The sequence below is a fragment of the Melanerpes formicivorus genome, unplaced genomic scaffold, assembly GCF_026170545.1.
Source record: "Melanerpes formicivorus ecotype bairdi unplaced genomic scaffold, bMelFor1.0.p_v2 SCAF_4, whole genome shotgun sequence".
Lineage (NCBI taxonomy): Eukaryota > Metazoa > Chordata > Aves > Piciformes > Picidae > Melanerpes > Melanerpes formicivorus.
Window position 1 is genome coordinate 38,017,987 of NW_027142356.1, and position 26,336 is coordinate 38,044,322.

At 51.7% G+C, this 26,336-nt stretch overlaps 1 protein-coding gene across 4 annotated transcripts in view; it reads right to left on the minus strand.

The window, feature by feature from the left end:
• LNX1 (ligand of numb-protein X 1) overlaps positions 1-26,336 on the minus strand; it is a 106,952-nt gene that overhangs the window by 23,820 nt on the left and 56,796 nt on the right. For 2 of the 4 annotated variants that reach the window (XM_068137690.1, XM_068137692.1), the window contains 5 exons: positions 22,262-22,503; positions 21,275-21,430; positions 13,960-14,115; positions 9,614-9,816; positions 5,305-5,676 (listed from right to left, as the gene is read on the minus strand). In XM_068137690.1, the coding sequence (XP_067993791.1) occupies positions 5,305-5,676; positions 9,614-9,816; positions 13,960-14,115; positions 21,275-21,430; positions 22,262-22,503 (1,129 nt within the window). The remainder of the gene's footprint in view (positions 1-5,304; positions 5,677-9,613; positions 9,817-13,959; positions 14,116-21,274; positions 21,431-22,261; positions 22,504-26,336) is intronic. The other 2 variants (XM_068137691.1, XM_068137693.1) reach the window with 1 other exon arrangement.

Below are 26,336 nucleotides of genomic sequence, written 5' to 3' on the forward strand. Positions count from 1 at the left end.
CCCCTGGGATCGTTGTGGGTTTTATTTTATGGTTTGGTTTGTCTTTCCTGAGAGTTAAAAAATGCTTTGGGGGGAAAAAAAAGGTCACTGTAATTAAAAATGAACAACTGACCTCCCCCTAAACCTCCAGCTCCAGTCCTGAGATCTGCATCTCCAAGCTGTGTTGCCTCCAAGGAAGAGAATCACAGAGTTGTTTAGGATGGAAGAGACCTTTAAGATCATGGAGTCCAACTCTTCACCCAGCACTGCCAGCTCCTCACTAAACCATGGCTCTCAGCACCACTTCTGCTCAGGGACTCCACCAGTGCCCTGGACAGCCTGTTCCAGGCCCTGGCAGCCCTTTGGGGGAAGAAATTGTTCTTCATGCCCAAACTTAACCTCTCCTGGAGCAACTTGAGGCCATGCCCTCTTGCCCTGTTGCTTGCTTCTCACTCCAACCTCCTTTCAGGGAGCTGTAGAGAGCCTCCTCTTCTCCACACTAAACACCCCCAGCTCCCTCAGCTGCTGTTCTCCAGGCCCTGTTCTCCAGACCCTGGTAGGTAGTATCTCAGTCAAAAATGGGCACTTCCTTCTTACTTTCCCAACATCTTAGAGGATAACAGGTCCTTTCTTTTCACCAGATCTGCATAGCTTCATAATCACAGAATTAACCAGGTTGGAAGAGGCCTCCAAGACCATCAAGTCCAATCCATCACCCAACCATATCTAATTAACCAGACCATGGCACTAAGAGCCTCAGCCAGGCTTTGCTTAAACACCTCCAGGGACATTGATCCCACCTCCCTGGGCAGCACATTCCAATGGCCAATCTCTCTTGCTGGGAAGAATTTCTTCCTGATATCCAGCCCAAACCTCCCCTGGCACAGCTTGAGACTGTGTCCTCTTGTTCTGGTGCTGCTTGCCTGGGAGAAGAGACCAATCCCCACCTGGCTACAGCCTCCCTTCAGGTAGTTGTGGAGAGCAAGGAGGTCTCCCCTGAGCCTCCTCTTCTCCAGGCTAAGCAACCCCAGCTCCCTCAGCCTCTCCTCACAGGGCTGTGCTCCAGACCCCTCCCCAGCCTTGCTGCCCTTCTCTGGACACAATAACCTGAGGAGCCCAGAACTGGACACAGGACTCAAGGTGTCATTTGGGAGACACACACACACTCCTCTCTCAAAACTATTCTCCAGGTCTTTTTACCAGCTGTGATTTCATGGACCTTTAATTCCCAAACACAAGTGGGTGCCCAGAAGCAGAGTGTTGCAGCTCAGGAGAAAGGGAACCACCCTGGTCTCTAGTTTGTACCAAATACAAAGCTCAGCCCCCTAGGAGCCCGTGGCCTCATGCAAGTCCACTTTTCCCTGACACAAACAGCTCCAGCAGCTTCTGTTTTAAGCCTCATCTGCTGCCACATGGTTAGCCTCAACCTTGGTTATTTAGAGGAAGGTTGTAAATGTGATTAATCCTTGTAGAGCCACTAGCAAGAGTTCAGCAAGAGTCTCTGCTGCAGTTTGTCTCCAGGTCAGTCAAGTTAAGTAATTTCTCAGAAGTTCCAGAGGGCTTTGAAAAGTTATCCAAACAGCTTTTGTATTTACTTACTTCCACATCAAACCCCATTAATGTTCCTAATGATCAGAATATTAATTACTCCCTGCCTCTTACCACTTCACCACCCCCCTAACCCCCTCCCCCAATTCCTTCTCTGTTTTTGATGATGAAACAAGAATTAAGAGAAATTAGATTAGCTTTGAGCCTGAGTGCAAGTAATAACTGAAGCAAGAGCTGGAGCTGCTCTCCTATGGAGACAGGCTGAGAGAGTTGGGGCTGTTCAGTCTGGAAAAGAGAAGGCTCTGAGGAGACCTAATTGTGGCCTTCCAGGACCTGAAGGGGGCTACAAGAAAGCTGGGGAGGGACTTATGAGGGTGTCAGGGAGTGATAGGACTGGGGGTATGGAGCAAAACTAGAAATGGGGAGATTGAGATTGGATGTCAGGAAGAAGTTGTTCCCCATGAGGGTGGTGAGAGCCTGGCACAGGTTGCCCAGGGAGGTGGTGGCAGCCTCATCCCTGGAGGTGTTTGCAGCCAGGCTGGATGTGGCTGTGAGCAACCTGCTGTAGTGTGAGGTGTCCCTGCCCATGGCAGTGGGGTTGGAACTGGCTGATCCTTGAGGTCAGCCAGGTCTGTGCTTCTGTGAATCTATCAGAACTAAAATTCATGTCATTCATGAAGCTGGGAGGCAGGGGCAGAGTGGCAGCTTCTGAGCACCCAGTAGGTAAATGCATCCAGAAAAAGGCAGCAGTGCTGCTCTCAGCAGCAGCTTCCCCATCTCTTGCAGGGATGATGGAGCATGGGTGCACTCCTCATCAGGACTTGCTTACAGCTGGTGGCAGTTGTGATGCAAAGGGTGCAGCTGCTCTGAACTGTGGTGGGGAGCAGGGGAGAGAGGAGAGCAAACATCTGGGGGGCAGTACAGCCTGGCTCACCCCATGCAGCTGCAGCTTGGCTCGCTGTGCCCACACCAGTGGCCACCCATCTGTCACCTTGTGCCTTTCCTTGTTGCTCCCACGGCAAGCAGATGTGGAATGTGATGTTACTGAGATGAGAAGGGCCCCAGCTGCCACAAGGCCATGACTAAAGATGACACAACAGATGGGGAGCAGCGAGCTCCCAAGCGTCACGAGGTGCACACGCTCCTGGCCAGCACCCACGTGCTTCCCTTCCAGCTCTTGAGACTGAGCCTCTGCACAGCCAGGCACCTAACCTACCCATCAACAGCTGGTCTACCCCAAGGTAAAATTGCTGAAGGACCAGATTTACCTCAGGTTTACACTGGTTAGAAATCAAACCCAATCAGAAATCTGATGTTCTCCCAGCTGCACTTGGCCTAACCTCCATCTACCAGTGAGGGTTGGCTCTGCTTAGAAATCACAGAAGTATCAGGGTTAGAAGGGACCTCAAGGATCATCCAACCCCCCTGCCATGGGCAGGGACACCTCACACTGCAGCAGGTTGCTCACAGCCACATCCAGCCTGGCTGCAAACACCTCCAGGGATGAGGCTTCCACCACCTCCCTGGGCAGCCTGTGCCAGGCTCTCACCACCCTCATGGGGAACAACTTCTTCCTAATATCCTGAATCTACCCACTGCCATGGTAGGAAGAAACTGTTCACAGAATGGCAGAATGTCAGGGCCTGGAAGGGACCTCCCCAGGATCACAGGATATTAGGGGTTGGAAGGGATGCAAGGAGATCATCCAGTCCAACCCTCCTGCCCGAGCAGGGCCATAGAATCCAGCACAGGTCACACAGGAATGCCTCCAGGTAGGGCTGGAAAGTCTCCAGAGAAGGAGACCACACAACTTCTCTGGGCAGCCTGCTCCAGTGCTCTGTGACTCTCACAGTGAAGAAGTTCCTCCTCATGTTGAGGTGGAACCTCCTGTGCTGGAGTATCTATCCATTGCCCCTAGTCCTGTCCCAGGGTGCAACTGAGCAGCCCTCAGATATTGATAAACATCAAATTTCTCCTCAGTCTTCTCTTCTCCACACTAAACAGCCTCCAGAGATCACTGAGTCCCAAAGCAGGAGCTGATGGTGTACCTGAAGCTCCCAGCACTATTGAAGGCCCCACTGCATTGTGAGCTAAGCTCTGTGAGGTCTCCACAGGCAGGATGCTGTTGAGAAATCAGAGCACAACGTGAAACATCCCTTCGTGTAAGGAGCAAATGCAAAACACTTGTGGCATCAGTACAATGTTTCCTCTCTGGCCTAAACATGGAAACAGGAAAGGCAAATGATGATTGATGAGAAACCATGACCAAAAAAAAATAGAAAGGAAGGGAAAGAAAGAGGCAGGATCTGGGAATTTTGCACCAGGCAAGTGTGGAGCTCACATCACAGCGATGCCATCCTGGCGGTCTGGAAAGCTCAGCCCCCTCCCCTCTCCCCCTTGGATGGGCACATTGTTTAAATTCCCAGGGACTGGTGTGCATTTCAAGCATTACCATCCCTACCATCCCCTCCCTGCAAGCCAGTCAGAGCTTCAGCTGTGTTTGCAGGCCCCTGTGTGTGAGCGGTGCCATCAGGCACTGCCCCCGTGCCACCCCTAGGCTGCCCGTGGGCTTTGCCCAGGGAGCACTCTTGCATTCTTTTGCAGCCATGCAGAGCACCAAGGTTTTTAGCAAGGCTTCCATTCCAGGCTTGCTCCCCTCAGAGAATTTAAATCTCTCCCACTGCTGCCTGTTAGTGAGATCTGGACAGGCTGGAGAGCTGGGTGCAGGCAAACCTCAGGAAGATCAGTAAGGACAAGTGAGGGGTCCTGAGTCTGGGGAGGAATAACAACAGGCACCAGGACAGGTTAGGGGCTGCCCTGCAGGGAAGACAGTGCAGGCTGGCCTGGCTTTGGGCAGATAGCATCACTCTTTGGGGATACACAGGGTGATAGACAGTGCAGGCTGGCCTGGCTTTGGGCAGATAGCATCACTCTTTGGGGATACACAGGGTGACAGACAGTGCAGGCTGGCCTGGCTTTGGGCAGATAGCATCACTCTTTGGGGATACACAGGGTTATAAGGGTGCTGATATTGATCTCTACCTTACAGAGTCTGATGGTAACAGAAATCACTGTAAGACACCATGCCCATATTCAACCCAAACCCAAGGACCCTTTGGAGGTGCAAATTTCCATTTAAGTTGGACAAGTCTCCTTCCCCCCCACCCAAATCACAGGATCAGAGGCTCACAGGATGTTAGGGGTTGGAAGGGACCTCAGGAGGTCATCCAGTCCACCCCCCCCTGCCAGAGCAGCACCATAGAATCCAGCACAGGTCACACAGGAACACATCCAGACAAGGCTTGAAAATCTCCAGAGAAGGAGACTCCACAACCTCTCTGGGCAGCCTGCTCCAGGGCTCTGTGACCCTCACAGGGAAGTTCCTCCTCATGTTGAGGTGGAACCTCCTGTGCTGTAGTTCATATCCATTGCCCCTTGTCCTATCCCAGGGTGCAACTGAGCAGAGCCTGTCCCCTCCCTCTTGACCCCCAGCCCTCAGCTATTGACAGACATTGATCAGATCCCTCTCAGTCTTCTCTTCTCCAGACTAAAAGGCCCCAGGGCTCTCAGCCTCTCCTCACCAGGCAGTGCTCCAGTCCCTCAATCATGCTTGTAGCCCTCTGTGGGACTCTCTCTAGCAGATCCCTGTCCCTCTGGAACTGGGGAGCCCCAAACCGGCTCCCCACATACCCACACATATTAAGTTTGGTCCCCGCTTGGCAAAGCCCTGCTTTTGGCCACGCTCGGCAAGCAGGGCCGGGAGCGGCAGTGACCAACCTGTATGAGCTGGGCGGCGCTCTCGGGGCTGCCGTAGCGGTGGTCGCGGCCGTTGATGGCCAGGACGCGGTCGTTCTCCTGCAGCTGCCCGTCGCGGGCGGCCACGCCGCCCTCCAGCAGGTTGAAAATGAACACCCCCGGCTCATCCGCCCTGCGCACCAGCTTGATCCCCAGCTGCTCGTCCGGGCTGCTCTTGTTCAGCACGACGTGGAAGCTGTCGTCCCTGCCGCGGTGAGCGTCGAGGGGGAGGCTGCTGTGCCGGCAGCGGTAGCGCTGCTCCCGGAGCACCGTCAGGCGCAGCACATGGCAGGGCTGCTTCAGCAGGGACAGGGCGTAGTTGTGAGGCACATTTTTGATGTCCATGCCGTTCACCTGGAAGAGAGGAGGCTAAATCAGCAGCGGCAAGGTGTCTGAGCGCTCTCTACAGCTTCCTCAAAGGAAGTTGTAGTCAGGTGGGGGTCAGGCTCTTTCCTAGGCAACCAGTGACAGGACAAGAGGGCATGGCAGTGTCACAGTACATTAGAGGTTGGAAGAGACCTCCAGAGTTCATCCAGTCCAACCCCCCTGCCAGAGTAGGAGCACCCAGGACAGTTCACACAGGAATGCATCCAGGGGGGGTTGGAAAGGCTCCAGAGAAGGAGACTCCACAACCTCTCTGGGCAGCCTGCTCCAGGGCTCTGCCACCCTCACTGCAAAGAAGTTTCTCCTCATGCTGAGATGAAATTTTCTATGTTCAAGCTTGACCCTGTTGTCCCTTGTCTTATTGCTGTGCACCACTAAAAAGAGCTTGGCCCCCTCCACTTGCTCCCCACCCCTCAGCTATTGGTAGACATTGATCAGATCCCTCTCAGCCTTCTCCTCTCCACACTAAACAGCCCCAGAGCTCTCAGTCTCTCTTCCCAGGGGAGATGCTCAAGTCCCCTGAGCATCCTTAGGGGAAGAAGAAAAAAAAAGGAAGAAGAAAAAAAAAACGAAGAAGGAAAAAGGAAAGAATAAAGATTAAACAAAAAAGAAGATCCCTAAAGCCTCTCCAGTGAAACTGAAGGAAAGAAAGGCCTCAAGCAGAAGGTCAAACAGCCTGGCTATTCACTCTGCTGTTGTATCACCCCAGACAACTGAGCTCTCTGCATGTCTCCGTGGTTTCCAGGTAGGGCTCAGCTCAGCTGGCAGTAAAGCTGCACAAATGCCACTTCTTTAATCTGGCTGGAGAAAAAGGAAGAGGAAGGAAAGAGCTTGCAGTCAGCCCTGTCATATCCCTGCCTGCAGGAATGACTAGGCTAAATGAAAACCAGTTGTCAGGCTGTAATTTGTAGCTGGCTGGAGAGCCTGACTCAGACAAGTTATTTCCATGTAGCTTTACTCTGCCCAGGTTGAACCATTTAAACATTCAGAAACGTTCAGAAACGTTTCCAAAGTGCAATAGACATGCTCCCCAGCACCAACAGAAGTGTTCAGCTGGCACTGGTTGTGGCAGACTCTGGGGGTGTGATGGGGCTGCCATCTGATGGGGTGGGGGGGATGACTGCACCCCTAGAGGCACAGCTCAGCCAGCTTGGTTGTCAGCTGGGGTACCACAAACGGTGTGAGCTGCACCATCGTGGGGCTGACGCTGCTGAGAATCCACAGCAAAGCCCTGGGCTGGCAGCCAGGGCTGGGGAGAGCTGAGCTGGGCCTGCCCATGCTGCAGTCACAGCTTCCCACTGCACTTTGGATGTGCCCTGCAGGAAGGGTTTTGGGGTCAGTGGTGCCATTAACTCTGCTGCTCTCTGCTGGCACCAGGACCAAGAGCCTCCCCAAAATACATGACCGGGTGACACTCATCTAGGTGCTGCATGGCACCACAATCCAGAGGTAGGTTTCCACAGTGCCAGAGGGAAGCATGCACACATCATGATCCTTAGAAATCCCTTTGGCCATGGTCTGTCAGCCACGGAGCAGGAGACAGGCCACAACCCTGGCATGGGGTCAGCAAAAGCCAGGAAAGCAGAGTGGCTTTCATAGATCACCTAGGTCATAGAATCAGTAAGGTTGGAAAAGACCTCAGAGATCATCAATTCCAACCTATCACCCAACACCTCCTGACAACTAAACCAAGTGCCACATCCAATCCTTTAGTGAACACCTCCAAGGATGGTGACTCCACCACCTCCCTGGGCAGCACATCCCAATGGCCAATTACTCTTTCTGGGAAGAACTTTCTCCTCACCTCCAGCCTAAACTTCAGGTGGTGCTCTGGACAGAAGAGCATCCTTCATATTCACATGGGATATGTAGAAGGTCAGTAGGCCTGGGAGAACTACTCACTAACCCTATCAGCAGGCAGCAAGCTGGGCATCCACAGTCCCACCTAGAAGATAACCCTGAGATGTGCATGACAGAGTCTTGCAGGCTTCCAGCTCCCATAGCCTCATCCCAGCTAATGCCACACTGGGTACCAGCAGCAGTGCATCCATGGCAGTGTGGTCCCCCAGTGAACAAAGCAGCCTGCTAAATCCTTTGCTAGATCTTCCCCCTGCCAGAGCAGGAGCACCTAGGGCAGGTCATACAACAACACATCCTGGTAGGTTTTGAATATCTCCAGAGAAGGAGACTCCACAACCCCCCTGGGCAGCCTGTTCCAGGGCTCTGCCACCCTCACAGGGAAAACATTTTCCTCCTGTTTCCATGGCACTTCCTCTGCCTCAGCTTCCACCACTGCCCCTTGTGCTGGCATTGGGCATCCCCCAGCAGAGCCTGGCTCCAGCCTCTGGGCACTCACCCTGCACATCTTTAGCAACAGCAATGAGATGACCCTCAGGCTCCTCCTCTCCAGGCTACAGAGCCCTCAGCTCCCTCAGGCTCTCCTCCTAAGGAAGATCTTCCACTGCCTTCAGCATCTTTGTGGCTCTCCACTGGACTCTCTCAAGCAGTTCCCTGGGGTCCTCCTTGATCTGAGGGCCCCAGAACCAGACACAATATTCCAGATGTGGCCTCAGCAGGGCAGAGTAGAGGGGGAAAATTGGGAAAAAATATGTGGAAAACCTATGCTGAGCAATTTGCTGCCTCTGGACACACTGGCACCAATATTTGAGTGGGGGTGCTTTAAGATGCTTGGGTTCTACCTGGGTGAGCTGCAGCTGTATTTTCAGCTTCCAATATGAAGATTCCTTTGCCCTCCAATTACACATCACCAAAGCAAGGAACTGGCATTTTCTGTCACTGCTCTTTTCTTCTAAGGCTTGAAGCATTCAGACAATTCAGCACCCTTGCAGAGCTCCACAAGAGCTCTAGGGGCAACTAAGAATGCAGCTCCCATTCAATAGCTATTGTTGAAACCACTGCTCCCAAGAGACATGACCTTTAATTATCTGGCCTGATTCTTGCTCAGCTCTTACATGCTCTTACAGGAAGAGCAGCAGAAGCAGCAGCCAAAACTAGAAGTGGGTAGATTCAGACTGGATGTCAGGAAGAAGTTCTTCCCCATGTAGGTGGTGAGAGCCTGGCACAGGTTGCCCAGGGAGGTGGTGGAAGCCTCATCCCTGAAGGTGTTTGCAGCCAGGCTGGATGTGGCTGTGAGCAACCTGCTGCAGTGTGAGGTGTCCCTGGCCATGGCAGGGGGTTGGAGCTGGCTGAGCCTTGAGGTCCCTTCCAACCCTGACAATTCTGTGATTCTGTGACTGCTGCTTGAGTTTGTTCTTAGGAACGTCACCTGTGGCTGCTGGTGCTCCCAAAATAGAGTGGGCAGCACCTCATGCTCTGCAGTGCTGAACACATCATGCAGAGGAGCTAGATGCTGAAATAACTTAGCCTTGATCAGCCCCCAGTCACCTGTTCTGGTGCAAGTGGGATGAAAGGCAGTGGAAACCTCACTAAGTGAGATTTAAGCCCACGGTTAGTAGAAGAGCTGGGCAACAAGCCCAGCCTCTGCTTGTAGGAAAAAATCCCTTTTGCACCAGGGGGTCAGAAATAGAATCACAGAATGACAGAATGCTCTGGGTTAGAAGGGACCTTGAAAGGTCACCTAGTCCAACCCCCCCTGCATTAAGCAGGGGCATCCCCAACTTAGATCAAATACCAGCAGTCTGTTGTATCTACATTGCATATCGAATCTATCACGGTTGGGAAGAAATCAGAGAGGCCTGGTAGTGAGCAGGAAAAGGAAATCTGTGAGCCTCTAAACCTGCTGAAAGCAGTGAAACCCTCCCAGCCTGCAGAAGAACTTCCTGCGAGCATTGTTCTACCCACCACAAAAACCCCAAACCCAACACTGCGAATCTCACCCTGGAGCTCATCTTACTCCTGCTTGGGGTACTTCCTATCTGGACTGTACCTTCAGGATCATGTCTCCAGGCAGTAATCTTCCATCTCTGGCAATGACCCCATCTCGATAGATGTGCTGGATGATGATGTGAGCCAGAGGAGTCTCGCTGCCTCCCACGATCCTGATGGCCAGGTTCTCGTGGGGGTCGCTCCGGCTGATCTTGATGCAGGTGATTTCCCCGTCTGGAATCAGGTGATACAGCCTGGGGAAGCCTGGAAATGCACATGGTGAGGGCTTTCATTTGACATCACAGCTTGGCTTGCTTAAAACCAGCACTGGAGACCTCCAAGCACCTGCCAGGCATCCAAACTCGCTTTTCTGTGTGGATGCAACTGATCCTAAGTGGGGAGGGAAGGATACCTTGCTTGCTGAGAGGACTTGAGGGGACCTATTTAATTCATATATTCAAAACTCTGGGTTGGTTTTGTTGTTGTTGTATTGTTTTGGGGTTTTGTGTGTCTTAGTTTAGTTTAGTTTTGTTTTTCCTCCCCAGAGAATCACCCAAAACATCTGGCTGGAAGAGACCTCAAAGATCATCGAGTCCAGCCTTCAACCCAGCCACATGCAGCCTCAAACTTGTGATGCAATCCAGGCAGATAAAATGTAGTCAAACCCAGTTACCCCTGCTGATATTTCAAAGGAACAGAATACATTTTTAGTCACCAGAGACCCCCTCCTTGCTGGCCCTAAGGTGGATGGGCATGGGCACCTCAACAAACATCCACCTCTGCGGTGGTGGCTGCAGATGCTGCCTCCCAGCCTGCCCTGTTCTCCTCCATGTTTGGTGCCACAGCTGAAGATGAGGCACTTGGCTTGTGGCATCCAAGGAAGTGGCTTTTCATAGAATGCTCTGGGTTGGAGGAGACCTCCAAAACTCATCCAGTCCAACCCCCTCTGCACTCAGCAGGGATATCCTCAACTACATCAGGTTGCCCAGAGCCCTCTCCAGCCTCACCTTGAATATCTCTAGGGATGAGGCCTCAACCACCTCCCTGGGCAAACTGTTCCAGTGCTCCACCACCCTCCTGGTGCAGAACTTGTTCCTAACATCCAATCTCAATCTGCTCTCCTCTAGTTTGAAGCCATGGCCCCTTGTCCTGTCCCTGCAGGCCTTTATAAACAGTCTCTCTCCATCCTTCTTCAGGTACTAGAAGGTCACTATTAGCTCTCCTTGGAGTCTTCTCTTCTTCTCTCTTCTTTTCTACCTTCAGCTAACAGAGAGACAAGATTTCCCAGGCAACCCAAAGCACACAGTTGTTTTCCTACCTGACTCCTCTCCTTTCATCACTGCTTGAACTCTAGGGAGCAGGAATAACTGGCTGTGGTGGAAAAACCACGGTATGCTCAAGGTGCCTGGAGGGAAAGATCTCTGCTGGCCACAGCAAACTTGGGTGTGGGGAAGAGGGATTAATGGTGGGCAGGGGTCCTTTTTGTATTGATGATGCAGTGCATAGGAGTATCCCTCTCCAAACCCTACTTTTCAGCAGCATGTCACTAATGCTTTCTTTCCTTCTAGGTCAACTTAAAATTTTAATCATAGCATCACAGAACTGTCAGGGTTGGAAGGGACCTCAAGGATCAGCCAGCTCCAACCCCCGTTCCACGGACAGGGACACCTCACACTGCAGCAGGTTGCTCACAGCCACATCCAGCCTGGCTGCAAACACCATTTCTAGTTTTGTTCCATTCCCCCCAGTCCTATCACTCCCTGACACCCTCAACACCTCCAGGGATGAGGCTTCCATCACCTCCCTGGGCAACCTGTGCCAGGCTCTCACCACCCTCATGGGGGAAGAACTTCTCCTTTAATCCCCATTCAAGAGCTAGCCAAGCTGAAGTTGAACCCCCAGGGAGTTTTCTGGAAGAGGTGTGTGTCAGCCTTCGGTTATTTGGAATCCTCCACCAAGGAGAGAAAGCTTTTGGATTATTTGTGTGTGTGTGTCTGGGTCCAATCCCGTGCTTGCATGGAAAGCCTGTAAGTCAAACCTGGAAGTGCTAATGCGCTCTCAGCAACCCGGCTTAGAAACGCAAGCAGAGCGACTGCTGCTGAGCAGCACTAAAGCCTTAAACAGAGATTAGCAGAGCATTACCCAAGAGAAATGTCTTCTTCCTACTGCAGAATTAGCAGGCAACAAACCAGCAAGGCCCCAGAACGTTTTGGGAGAGAGCAAAGAGGAAAAGAAGAACAGGAGAAAGCACATTAAGAAGCACCACGTTGCATCCCTTACCACTTCCTTGATCAAATGCTCTCCGGGGCGGGAAGCTCTCTTCCTCCACGTCTGTGAAAAGCACCTACTGGTAGCACAGGCTTTCACTTTGGTGGGTTTAACACAGAGCTGACAGGCAACAAGACTCTGCCTAGATAACTTCACCAACCTAGCAGCCAAGGATTCATTGGGCTCACACTCTCACAGAAACACTTTCTGCTCTCACGTGGGTTTACTCCAGTTTTGTACACAAGCTGACAGCCAGCTCAACATGAGCCAGCAGTGTGCCCAGGCAGCCAAGAAGACCAATGGCATCCTGCCTGGATCAGGAACAGTGTGGCCAGCAGAAACAGGGAAGTCATTCTGCCCTGTACTCAGCACTGGTGAGACCACACCACTCCTGTGTCCAGTTCTGGGCCTCTCCACTCAAGAAAGATGTTGACTTGCTGGAAGGTGTTCAGAGAAGGGCAAGAAAGCTGGGGAGGGGTCTGGAGCACAGCCCTGTGAGGAGAGGCTGAGGGAGCTGGGGTTGCTTAGCCTGGAGAAGAGGAAGCTCAGGGGAGACCTTCTTGCTCTCTACACCTCCCTGAAGGGAGGTTGTAGCCAGGTGGGGGCTGGTCTCTTCTCCCAGGTAACCAGCACCAGAACAAGAGGACACAGTCTCAAGCTGTGCCAGGGGAGGTTTGGGCTGGATGTTAGGAAGAAATTCTTCCCAGCAAGAGAGATTGGCCATTGGAATGTGCTACCCAGGGAGGTGGTTGGAGTCACCATCACTGGAGGTACACACACACACAGAGTACACACAGTATCACCAAGGTTGGAAGAGTGTTCAAAAAAGGGTTAGATGTGGCACTTGGTGCCATGGTTTAGTTGATCAGATGGTGTTGGGTGATAGGTTGGACTTGACGACCTCAAAGGTCTTTTCCAACCTGGTTAATTCTGTATTCTGTATTCTTCCAGCTCAGAGGGGTGCTGAGCTTCAGGTGACACAAGCACTCCTCAAAAATCACCAAAGGCCTAATCCCTGCAGGCACCAGCACAAGCATGCAGATTCTGCACTCAGTGCGGCTCAAAGGGCATTTATATGTAAACATGCAAATTCTGACCTGGATCCCCAGATCCTCTCTGCATGAAAACAGCATGAAAACCATCTCTGGATGTCTTGGAGGCTATCAAAGCTGTCCTATAGCACAGCTACTTCCATTCCCCATTGCTCCACCACTGATCTCCTGCGCTAACAAACTGCTCTTTTGGACTCAACCACTCATTCTCCCACAGCTTGTACCAAAACCTTTTCTAAAGCAACTACCCAGCTACAGATTTTGAGCTTGGAGGACTGTGAACCCAACAGGCTACAGACACCCTGGTGGTATTTCAGGCTGTGATTATCCCAGAGCAGTCTGGCACTCAGAAAGTCTCTACACTTATATAATACTTACATAGAGCTTTATATAAGGCAGAAGCCTTTATTTAATGGTTTTTTTTTGCATCTTGAACAATGCCTTCACTGCTGTAGAATACAGAACTAACCATGTTGGAAAAGACCTCCAAGATCATCCAGTCCAACCTATCACCCAACACCATCTAATCAACTAAACCATGGCACCAAGTGCCTCAGCCAGGCTCTTCCTAAACACCTCCAGGGATGGTGACTCCACCACCTCCCTGGGCAGCACATCCCAAAGGCCAATCTCTCTTGATGGGAAGAATTTCTTCCTTGCATCCAGCCTGAACCTCCCCTGGCACAGCTTGAGACTGTGTCCTCTTGTTCTGGTGCTGGGTGCCTGTGAGAAGAGACCAACCCCCACCTGGGTACAACCTCCCTTCAGGTAGCTGTAGAGAGCAAGAAGGCCTCCCCTGAGCCTCTGGTGTCTGGTGAGCAATGTCTTCAGCTATTGTATATCTACACCGTGCCCAGGAGAGGTCTGCCTTGCTCCAGCCCCTGGCTGGAGGCCTCAGCAGCCCAGTTTAAGGGACGCCAGCCGGGTTGAGGGTTTGCCCCAGTCACACATGCACACACAGCCTGCTGTGATGCTGGAGCAGCAGTGGTGCCCAGACCCCCATTCCCCAGCCTTTACACTCCTCATGGTGTCCTCTGCCCTCTTCGAGCAGGTTTTCCAAAGAGGAAAACCAGGAGAGTTGCATTACCTTTCTTTACCATTTTACACTTCCAGTCCTTAAATAGGGAACAGCTGCTGAATCTAGAGAGCAGAAAGCTTTCTGTCTTGGCTTTGGTGGCTCTTGCAGGGTTTCCCACAGAGGGTGGTGGCTGTGTCACCGAGGGCTGTGTGGAGCATTCTGAATCTGTCAATACAACAAAATGCCATCTGCGTTCAGAAAGGTGCTGCTGTGCTTTTCCCTCAGGCAATATTGCCCTTCTGTTAGTGGCCAGTTTGAGTGGCATATTCACACCTCCCCCCCATTAGGTTAACAAATAATCTAGGGGAGACCAGCTTCACCCAGTAAACTCTGCCTGCCTGCTGTGCTGCAGGACACAGAGCACTCGGTGCAGTGGCCAGCAGACCATAACACAAACATTTTTAGCACGCTTAATATTTGTCTCCCCACAGTTTATAACACTTAATGGTGGTGTTCCTTCAGGGCTCAGGTTCTGGCTCGTTTGCAGTGCTGCCATCAGGGTAATTTCTGTCTTCCTTCCCAGTATCCAGCATGACAAAGCAGTGTGTAATGTTTGCTATGACTTTTGAGTCCAGATCAGTCAGAGGCTAACAGAAACAAAACTTGTGGCTCAGGTTGCAAGTCCTTACTTAAGACCAGAAGGTCTGACTGATGTGAAGTGCCAGCCCCTTCCCCTCCAATCAGGCTTCTACAAGGACACTTATTCATGCTTCCCACACCTAGGCACCTGAATTCCCATGAAGCTTGTACAAGTTGTTGTTGGAAAGTTCTTCTTTCTGTGGATGCCACATGCCCTTGCACTAGTGTGGGACATTGCTCTGCAGCTCTTCCTTCCCACCTGATCTTCATTTGGCATCTCAGCCTCTCAGTGCTTTGCCATCATTTTGATTTAATGCCTTCCATTAGCTCTCCAGGAATGCTGGGCTGGGGCAGGAGGCAGCTAGAAGGCAATGCCAGCTCTAATGTCTCTTCTTGCATCTGAATATTCCTTTCACCAAAGGAGTCCCAAAAGAACTGGCAATGAAGCTGTTGCAGAGCTGAATGTGCCTCTGAAGAGTTGCAAGCACCTCATCTACAGCAGGCAAAGCTTGCTGGTCTGCAGTGGAGGAGATGCTACAGAGCCAATCTCTTCTGGAAATTGCCTGGCTGATTATCCTGGAGCAGAGTGCTCTGAATGGGCTCTGCAAGATTTCCAACAGCCCTTTTGGGGAATCAGAACTGCAACTGAATTAAATCTGGGGAAAACAGAGGCAGTGTGGGAGTCCTGCAGGGTGCAGCTTTCCTGAGGCACTGCTCTCTTGTCCTTGAGAGCCACTTCCTTTTCTGCCTTCATGCCACAAGATGAAGGCAGCAGTGGCCTACAACCACTGCTGTTGCACAAACCTTCCTTTTCTTACTTACCTTTCCTTACTTCCTTCACTTACCTTTCCCAAACACTGAAATATTTATGGTACCCCTCTATTATATACACAGACAGGCACAACACGTAACAGGGCTCACACTGAGCAGTAGGAGTGGAGGTACACCCACCATGGTCTTGACTGCTGGAAAGCAGTAACAGATGGTAGAGCTGCCCCCACGATGAGTTTGACTTTGAACAGCATTTTACACTGCTTGAGCAATCAGAAATTCAATTCATTTTCCAGTGGCTTGACTACAGGATGGAGCTGAGGAATGCTTTGGAAAAGCAGCAGTGTGGTTCCCTGTTCCTGCAGAACTGTGTAAAGGTTGCTGCAGCTGCAGCCCCAAACTCATTCCTCCTGGAGCAGGAGCTGGTTTGCAGCTTCTATCTGTAGATTACTTGGAGTAAAGATTCCCCCTCTACTCTGCCCTGGTGAGGCTGCATCTGGAATATTGTGTCCAGTGCTGGGACCCTCAGATCAAGAAGGACCACAGGGAACAGTTTGAGAGAGTCCAGCAGAGAGACACAAAAATGATGAAGGCAGTGGAAGATCTTCCTTAGGAGGAGAGCCTGAGGGAGCTGAGGGCTCTGGAGCTTGGAGAGGAGGAGCCTGAGGGTGACCTCATTGCTGGTGATAAAGCTGTGCAGGGGCAGTGCCCAGAGGCTGGAGCCAGGCTCTGCTGGGGGATGCCCAATGCCAGCACAAGGGGCAGTGGTGGAAGCTGAGGCAGAGGAAGCTCCGTGGAAACAGGAGGAAAAATCTTTTCCCTGTGAGGGTGGCAGAGCCCTGGAGCAGGCTGCCCAGGGGGTTGTGGAGTTTCCTCTGGAGATACTCAAAACCCACCAGGATGTGTTGCTGTATGACCTGCTCTGGCAGGGGGGTTGGACTGGATGATTTCTGGAGGTCCCTTCCAACCCCTAACATTCATTCTGCGATTCTCTGTTACCTCCTGGAGCTGAACTGAAAGAGTGGGATACCGAGCTAAGCACCCAGTGACACCAAGAAGCCTAGCAGAGCTGGAGCAGTCTTTGCTTGGAGACATTTTATCATTTAAGTGGATTGTCAAGGTCATTTACAGCAGTGGATCCAGTCAGATGATATTACATCTTCAAGGCGTCAGCGCCGGGAGGATGTCCCTGTCACCCTCCCTCAGATCTCAGGATGAAACCAGCTCTTTGCAGCTTTCCTCACTCCTGCTTCAGTCCTGGAGAGCTGTAAGAGCAATTAGGCAGATTCCTACCAGGTAGAGGTCCCAGGCTGGGGTGCTGCACTGCAGACAATCACTTCTTTGCATGGCTTCTTTGCCAAGAAACAATGAGTTCAAAATGAGAGAAGCCTTCATGCCTCATTCCTCCCCCACACCCCCAGGCCTTTCCTGTTGGCACTTCTCATTCACTTTTAGCATCCTAGAGTGTTTGGATAATGGAAATGCCACACAGAATCACAGAACCTTAGAGGTTGGAAGGGACCTCCAAAGCTCATCCAGTCCAACCCCCCTGCCAGAGCAGCATCACCCAGGGCAGGTCACACAGGAACACATCCAGGTGGGTTTTGAATGTCTCCAGAGAAGGAGACTCCACAACCTCTCTGGGCAGCCTGCTCCAGGGCTCTGCCACCCTCACAGTGTAAAAGGTTTTCCTTCTGTTCCCATGGAACTTCCTCTGCTCCAGTTTGCATCCAGTGCCCCTTGTCCTGTCTTTGGACACCCCTGAGCAGAGCCTGGCTCAATCCTCCTGGCACTGCCCTGCACATCTTTATCAACAGGAATGAGGTTACCCCTCAGGCTCCTCTGCTTCCAAGCTAAAGAGCTCCAGCTCCAAAATGTTTAAACAGAGCAACAAAGAAAATCTAAGCCATTTACATCCAGAATGGAAGTGTATGGCACTGCTCAAAGAAATCAAAGCACAGGCTGCAAATGGAACTCAAGAGGTAACCTTCACAGTGCAGGACTGCTCCCAGCTCCAGCTGTGAGCTAGCATTAGACTGGAACTATTTCTCTGCTGTAATGATGACAGAAACACTTTTGCCATTAGACATAATATTTTTCAGAGTCCCTGGGTAGCAAAGGAGCTTTCCAAAACCAGTAGTGCATTCAGCTTCCAGTTAAACAGAATCATGGTTATCTTTTCTCCCACCCCAGGAGTGATTGCTTTGTCTTGCACCTTCGCAGTCACATTGCAACTGAACACTGGCCTCACAGATGTGTTGGCTTCAGGCTGAAGACTGCAGTGGGCAAGCAGCTGATTTGACATCAGTGCTGCTGATACTGAGGGCCAAGAGCTAGGCACACAGTGTGGTTTTCTTTCTCAGAGCTCCTCTGAGCAAAATACAGGGAAACACAGATTAAACAGAGACTTCTGAACTGAAGTGAGGGGATTCTGGAAACCGGGCACAGGTGGGTTATGGTTAACTTGAGCTTTGCCAGATAATGGGACAGCTCCTTTATCAAGAGTAACCTCTTGATCAAGGCAGTCCACTCTGTGCCCTCTGTGAGGCTGGTACAGCCTCAGCTTGACTCTGCTGACTCACTGACTAAGCCTGGCAAGGCAGGGAGCCGCTGAGGTGTCCTGACTGATCTCCTGGAGCAACAAGGAATGGCTGAGATGTGCTCTTGTCTGACCCCAGGCATCAGCCTGTGAAACCTGGGGCAAGGCAGCAGCAGATTTCACACCAGGTATGGGCACCTCTGAAGCCAGGAATCACCACCCTCAGGAGCACCTCTGTTCCCAGGAGTGTGAGTTGGCAAAGGGGAGACAGAGAGACACTGCTGCCTTTTCCCAGTGGGTTTGAGCTGGTCCTTTGGCAAGCACTGGGGCAGAGCAGGCTGCAGCTATCTTTAAAGAGTGTCCAGCAGCTCTAATGAAAAGTCCAACTGTAGGCTGCTCAGAGCAGCTGAGGTTTAAAAGCAACAAACAAATAAATAAGTCAAAGAAGAAAACAAACAGAACTGGAGAAGAAAACAAGCCTCCAGCTGGCAGGAAGATAACAACTGCAGAAAGAAGCATATTCATCTCTCCCTTTCCTACCAGAAGAAACAGAGAGTGCCTTTGAGATGCCAGGACACAAAGCACCTGTCGCAAAGGGCTGAGTAGAGGCCTTTGTTGAAGCTGCATTTGCACTGCTGCAAGTTACTAGCTTGCATTTGTCAGCTTTTGTTTAAAAGGCCAAATTCCAGCCCTGTGCAATCCAAATGCATTCTTTGCATGTGTAATGAATGCAGTCAGGTAGGCAGCCAGCTCCTGTGAGCTCAGCCAGCAGAGCAGCTGCTCATGAAGCAATCAGATGCCTACCTGGTTTTTCCAGTGCAGGGTCATGTGTGTGGAGGTTTGTGGCCAGGCTTGGTGCAGAGGAATGAAACCACATCAGAGGCGAGGAGAGAATGACAGCCTTGATACTGTTAATGGAGTCCTGGAGTGATCACCACTTGAGGGCCTCATTATGTGGCCCTTCAAAAGGCTTTTCATCCTGCTAGCAATGTAAAGGCCAGTGTCATCTCCACACCTCCTGCTGCTAGCATCTGGAATTCACTGGGTGGCTGGATAGGGACTGCTGGCATCCAGATCATCCACACACTCTGGACACGAAACTAAGCTTTCAGTGGAACAATTGCCAATGGCAACTAGAAGCCTAGGTAGGGAGCAGTCATGAGAATGTCTATGCCCCATCCTGAAGAGGTGGCTTTTGAAGAGTATGCACTGGAGATCAGGGACTGTTTAGGATGTCAGGCTGTGACAGGACTGGGGGGATGGAGCAAAACTAGAAATGGGGAGATTCAATTTGGATGTCAGGAAGAAATTCTTCCCCAGGAGGGTGGTGAGAGCCTGGCACAGGCTGCCCAGGGAGGTGGTGGAAGCCTCATCCCCGGAGGTGTTTGCAGCCAGGCTGGATGTGGCTGTGAGCAACCTGCTGTAGTGTGAGGTGTCCCTGCTCATGGCAGCGGGGATGGAGCTGGCTGAGCCTTGAGGTCCCTTCCAACCCTGACAATTCTATGAGAGATGCTTGAGATTCCAGCTGGAGGGCAAGCTTTGGCTTCCAATGGCTTGAACATTTGCAAGGGAATGAGAAACATTTGTCTGCCCAAATAGAGCTGCAGACAACCTATTTGCAGCCAGATTCTGTGACTGAAATACAGGGCAAAGGGAAGCTGGATGTTTTGTCTTCTTGTCTTCTGCCCTCACCCTGAACATTGGATCTGGTAAGAGGCATGAGGTGCTGAGGCATCAAGCAAAGGAATAACGAGCTGGGTGAAGACCTTGATTAAGGCAATGATTCCCACTCTATCATCACTTCCTCTTGCTGCATGAATGCTAATGCAGGCTGGGTAATTACAGTCCAAAGCAATTAGTAACATTTGCTTATTGCTTGGAGAATGCCAAATGCTGAGTGCTCCTGCCTGCCAGACCCCTCATCCGCCACAGACGTCAGACAAAGCCTTGCCTCTCCCCCGTGGTTAAGAGCAGAACATTCCTGCCTCAGCACCTGCCCAGCTGAGGGAATGCAGGGCTGCCACCAAGGATCCCACAGAAGTGCTGGAATAATTGCACCTTCCTACCATCCTCCCACCAGGAATTTTCAGGGCTTCATAAACACTACCCCAAGCTTGTGATTTTCCTATGATGCATAGAATCACAGAACTGTCAGGGTTGGAAGGGAGCTCAAGGCTCAGCCAGCTCCAACCTCCTGCCATGGCCAGGGACACCTCACACTACAGCAGGCTGCTCACAGCCACATCCAGCCTGGCTGCAAACACCTCCAGGGATGAGGCTTCCACCACCTCCCTGGGCAACCTGTGCCAGGCTCTCACCACCCTCATGGGGAACAACTTCTTCCCCACATCCAAGTTGAATCTCCTCATTTCTAGTTTTGCTCCATCCCCCCCAGTCCTATCACTCCCTAACACCCTGAATGATGGCTGTGACCAGTGTGCTTTAGGTGAGTTGGGTGATAGGTTGGACACAATGATCTGCATGGTCTCTTCCAACCTGGTCCATTCCATCCCATCCCATCCCATTCCACTCCATTCTTTAGAAGGACAGATCACAGAATCAACCAGATTGGAAGAGACCTCCAAGATCAAGTCCAACTGATCACCCAACCCTAACTAATCAACCAGACCATGGCACTAAGTGCCTCATCCAGGCTTTGCTTAAACACCTCCAGAGACACTGACGCCACCACCTCCCTGGGCAGCACATCCCATGCTGATGAAGCCTCTTGAACCAAATGACAGAGCAAAGCAGTGACAGCTCCACTAACAGATTCCAGATGCCCAGATCCCATCTGCTAGATACTGGGCTGGCTGTTACCAGACCAGCCCTACATGAGGTCCCACTCACCCCAGCAACACTCTTGCCTGCCAGTCAGTCACTGACAACTTTTCAAAGAAGAAAATGAGGGAAGATTGACTTTTCCATTTCTCTTGTTTTTCCACTCACACACCACATGAAAGGCATGTCACTCATAGACACCCAGTTTCCACGTGGATTACAGGCTCACAGGATGTTAGGGGTTGGAAGGGACCCAAAGAGATCATCCAGTCCAAGCCCCCTGCCAGAGCAGGGCCACAGAATCCAGGACAGGTCACACAAGAACCCATCCAGACACGGCTGGAGAGTCTCCAGACACGGCTGGAGAGTCTCCAGAGAAGGAGACTCCACAACCTCTCTGGGCAGCCTGCTCCAGGGCTCTGTGACCCTCACTCATAGTGAAGAAGTTCCTCCTCATGTTGAGGTGGAACCTCCTGTGCTGCAGTTTCCATCCATTGCCCCTTGTCCTATCCCAGGGAGCAGAGCCTGTCCCTGTCCCTTCTTTGCTGACACAGCCCTCAGATACTTATAAACATGTATTAGGTTCCCTCCCAGCCTTCTCCTCTCCCGTGGATAGGGTCCACTACCCCTTTTGAAGTGAGATCCAAGCATTACCTTCATCTCCAGCAGCAGAGTTGCCAGCAGCCTCCCTCTCCCGGTCGGTTTGGTTGGAAACGGCGCTTCCACTTTTTGTCCTTCTTAGAACACTGAAGGCCTTGTTGATTTTCTTAAAAGATCTGCTTCTGATGGTGGAGCGTTCAAAGTGTCGAGCTGCAGCAGCAGGGAGAGCCAAATCAGCATGGTTCAGCAGCCAGGGCTCCTTCCTGCAGCCCTGGGCATGTGGTGTGGCACAACAGCAGCAGCAGTGCTGCCCGCGCTTCACCTCTGCGCCTCGCCCCAGCTGATGCTCCCAAGGTATCCCCCCCGGTACCTGGGTGCAATTAGCCTACTTCTGTCCCTCACTCTGGAACTGCCAACTGCCCTACCTGATGTGTCAGCCACCTGTGAGTGCGGTAGCCTGGCAGAGAATAATAGAATCATTGAATGGTCCAGGCTGGAAGGGACCTCCAAAGGTCATCCAACCCAACCTCCTCTGCAGTCAGCAGGGACATCTTCAACTAGATCAGGTTGCCCAGAGCCCTCTTCAGCCTCACCTTGAATATCTCCAGGGATGGAGCCTCAACCACCTCCCTGGGACACCTGCTCCAGTGTTCCACCACCCTCATAGTGAAGAACTTGCTGCTATCCAATCTAAATCTGCTCTGCTCTAGTTTGAAGCCATTGCCCCTGGTCCTGTCCCTGCAGGCCTTTGCAAACAGTCTCTCTCCAGCCTTCTTGCAGCCCCCTTCAGATACTGGCAGGCTGCTATTAGCAATCCCTGGGGCTTCCTCTTCTCCAGGCTGAACACCCCCAGCTCCCTCAGCCTGTCCTCACAGCAGAGCTGCTCCAACCCCCTGAGCATTTTCATGGCCCTCCTCTGGACCCTCTCCCTCAGGTCCACATCCTTCCTACATTTAAAGCCTCCAAGAGCCCATATTGCACCGGGAAGCAAAGGCTGAGGAGAGGCCAGCAGGCTCTGAGCGCCTTGCTCTCGGCTCTTACTCCTGTTGCGGTGGGCGCGCTGCGGGTCTGCAGGGCTGCTGGCCGCCTGGCTCTCCTCCGAGGTGGGGCTGAAGGCTGGGTTCACCAGGCCTGGCTCATCGGTCATTAAGGCGATGGCAGCAGCTGCAGAGAGCTCAGGGCCCAGGGCAGCTACTGCTAAGCTGGAGCCATGGTCTGGAGAGCAGTCTTGGGAACGCCTCTTCCGTTCCTTGGTAAGGCCATAGTGGGATGCTCCTTTACATCTGCGGAGAAGGGAGGCAAAGGGGAACAGGGTGAGTGGCCTTCAAATGTTCACACAGTCACAGAGGGTTAGGGGCTGGAAGGGACCTCCAAAGCTCATCCAGTCCAACCCCCCTGCCAGAGCAGGAGCACCTAGGGCTGTTCTCCAAAGACAACCTCTGCCTTACAGAGACCCTGCCAAGGCTCAGAACACAACCTCTGCCTGCACCACATTTTGTTTCATTTCATATTTCATTTGCCTCTGTTTTCAGTAAGTTTCAGTAAAGGTTCAGCAGCTGATGTTTGGGCACCAGCCCTGTGGAAGGGCCCTCAAATGTAGACCTTTCCTATTCACACAATCACAGAATGTTAGGGGTTGGAAAGGACCTCCAGAGATCATCCAGTCCAACCCCCCTGCCAGACCAGCAGCACCCAGGGCAGGTCACACAGGAACACATCCAGGTGGGGTTTGAATATCTCCAGAGAGGGAGACTCCACAACCCCCTGGGCAGCCTGTTCCAGGGCTCTGGCACCCTCACAGGGAAAACATTTTTCCTCCTGTTTCCATGGCACTTCCTCTGCCTCAGCTTCCACCACTGCCCCTTGTGCTGGCATTGGGCATCCCCCAGCAGAGCCTGGCTCCAGCCTCTGGGCACTCACCCTTTATAAACGTGAATGAGGTCACCCTCAGGCTCCTCCAAGCTACAGAGCTCTCAGCTCCCTCAGTCTCCCCTCACAAAGAAGATGTTTCACTCCCCTACTCATTTTTGTGGCTCTGCACTGGACTCTTTCAAGCTGTTCCCCGAGATCCTTCTTGACCTGAGGGTCCCAGAGCTGGACACAATATTCCAAACATTTTTTCCTCTTGTTTCCATGGAGCTTTCTATGCCTCAGCTTCCACCACTGGCCCTTGTGCTGGCAAGGGCCCTTCAGAGATCATGGAGGCCAGCCCTGTGCAAAAAGCAGGATAACTGAGTGCAGATCCTCAGAACAAGGCATTTGGGCCAACCTCAGACTTCACCAAGTTTGGGGAGCTCAAGGATGCTTCTAAAATAATTCCAGAGGAAAATCTAGATCCTGACTTGACCTTCAGAAACCAAATCCTCTCTTTCTGGTGCAGAGGAACAGCTGAAAACACAGCACAGCAAGAGGCAAACTACAAGCCTGCTTTGAAGCAACCTGAGGTCCCAGCTATCTGCTCTAGATTCATCCTGGACAGCAGGGGCAGGATCATGCCTGGCATTTCTTTCTTCAGACTTGTTGAAGAGAGTCACTTGAATGAAACTGAAGGTTGCTGAGCTCTTCAGGAGCCAGGGTTTAATTAAGGCTGTAAAGCAACTGAAGAGACAGAGTGGCCCAAGGACACAGCACCTATGACTCTTCTCCAGCACCACTTCTGCCCAGGGTCCACTTAGTAGGGGACACTAGGGGGGTTTGGAGCACAGCCCTGTGAGGAGAGGCTGAGGGAGCTGGGGTTGCTTAGCCTGCAGAAGAGGAGGCTCAAGGGAGACCTTCTTGCTCTCTACAACTCCCTGAAGGGAGGTTGTAGCCAGGTGGGGGTTGGTCTCTTCTCCCAGGCAACCAGCACCAGAACAAGAGGACACAGTCTCAAGCTGTGCCAGGGGAGGTTCAGGCTGGATGTTAGGAAGAAATTCTTCCCAGCAAGAGAGATTGGCCATTGGGATGTGCTGCCCAGGGAGGTGGTGGAGTCACCATCAATGGAGGTGTTTAGGAAGAGACTGGATGAGGCCCTTGGTGCCATGGTTTAGTTGGTTAGCTGGTGTTGGGTGATAGGTTGGACTGGATGATCTCAAAGGTCTTTTCCAATCTGGTCTGGTCTGGTCTGGTCTATCCTATCCTATCCTATCCTATCCAAACCTCATTCACTGCATTAAAAAAACAACCAACCAAACCAACCCAAACAACCCCCAAATCTGCCTTTTAGTTTAATGAGCTTGGCCTACTTTCAGTTACTATTAGCCCTTGCTTCCTAGCACAGGCTAACTGATGACTTTCATAAGAGTGCCCTGTAGGACAAACTCACAGAAATAGCTGCAGAAACCCTTAGGGAGAGAAAGCTCTTCCTAATATATGTCATGCTCAAAAGGGGATGCATAATACATACAGTACACAAAGCTAGTGGGTTAAGTGTCAGAAAAAAGAGGTAGTGTGCTCTGAAAGGAGGCCTTGGAAGAGAAATGGTTGTACTGAAGCAGTTTCTGGGACAGGAAGATGAGATGAGGACGACTCAGAGAGCTCTCTGCCAGCTCCCAAGCAGCACTTTAATAACTCTTATGATACTTTGGTGGTTTTTTTTTTCCTTTTTATGAGAGCCAATTTAATTGAATTATGGAATTGTTAGGGCTGGAAGTGACCTCAAATACCATCTAGTTCCAACCCCCCTGCCATGGGCAGGGACCTCACACTACAGCAGGTTGCTCACAGCCACATCCAGCCTGGCTGCAAACACCTCCAGGGATGAGGCTTCCACCACTTCCCTGGGCAACCTGTGCCAGGCTCTCACCACCCTCATGGGGAACAACTTCTTCCTCACATCCAATCTGAATCTGCCCATTTCTATTTTGTTTCCATTCCCCCCAGTCCTATCATTCCCTGACACCCTCAAAAGTCCCTCCCCAGCTTTCTTGGAGCCCCCTTCACATACTGGAAAGCCACAATGAGGTCTCCTAGGAGCCTTCTCTTCTCCAGATTGAGCAGCCCCAACTCCCTCAGTCTGTCCTCATAGCAGAGCAGCTCCAGCCCTCTGCTCATCCTTGTGGCCCTTCTCTGGACACCTTCCAGTGCCTCCAGATCCTTCCTGGAACAGAGGCTCCAGAACTGGCCACAGAGCTCCAGGTGGGGTGTCATGAGAGTGGAGCAGAGAGGCAGAATCTCCTCCCTGGCCCTGCTAGCTCTGCTTCTCTTGCTGCAGCCCAGGCTCTGCTTGGCTCTCTGGGCTGCAAGTGCTCACTGCTGGCTCCTGTTGAGCTTCTCATCCCCCAGCACCCCCAAGTCCTTTTCCTCAGGGCTGCTCTCAAGCCAGTCCCTGCCCAGCCTGTATCAGTGCTTGGGATTGCCCCAACCCTGGTGCAGAACCTTGCCCTTGGTCTTGTTGAACCTCATGAGTTTGTCATGGGCCCAGCTCTGCAGCCTGTCCAGGTCCCTCTGGAAGGCATCAACACTTTTTTAGCACTGCATTAGGATTTTCCATCATTTATCATCATTTCCTCATGTTGCTTCTGCCTTAGAGAGGAGAAAAATCAAGCCAGCCCCAAACTGCAGCATATGAATGCAAGTGTGTGAGGGCTTTGTATACCCCTCAAGGTTTGGATGGGAATGGCTGTGGCAGAAGGTATTTCTGAAACCTTTCACCAGTTAAATGAGGCATCTCAAAAAAAACCACCCCAAAACAAACAAATCAACTCCCAAACAACTCTTATGGCAGAGAAGGTTGCTCAGCCCTTTCAAAAGAGCAACAAAATCCTATTTGTGGCACCAATTCCAAGACAAGACTGCAACAATAATCCTTTAAGAGAGAAAGGAAGAGCTCTCCTGCCTCCACTCCAGCAGGCATTTTCCTACTCCTTCCTGAAAAAGAGATGTGTCTCCCTCACCCTCTCAACATCCCACACTGAGGCAGGGAACTCTCTTTTATCTTTGATAAGGAGCAGAACCAAGAGAGGCCTTTCCCTCTTGCAGCCCACCCAAACTTCTCCAACAGAGCCTTTTGTAAACCTGTCCTTGACCTCTCTCACTTGCAGAAAGGTCCAATTTGCTGATCCAGCCTATGAAGCCTCAGCAAATATTTGCTGGTCTCAAGAGGCAACCTCTGCCTTACAGAGACCCTGCCAAGGCT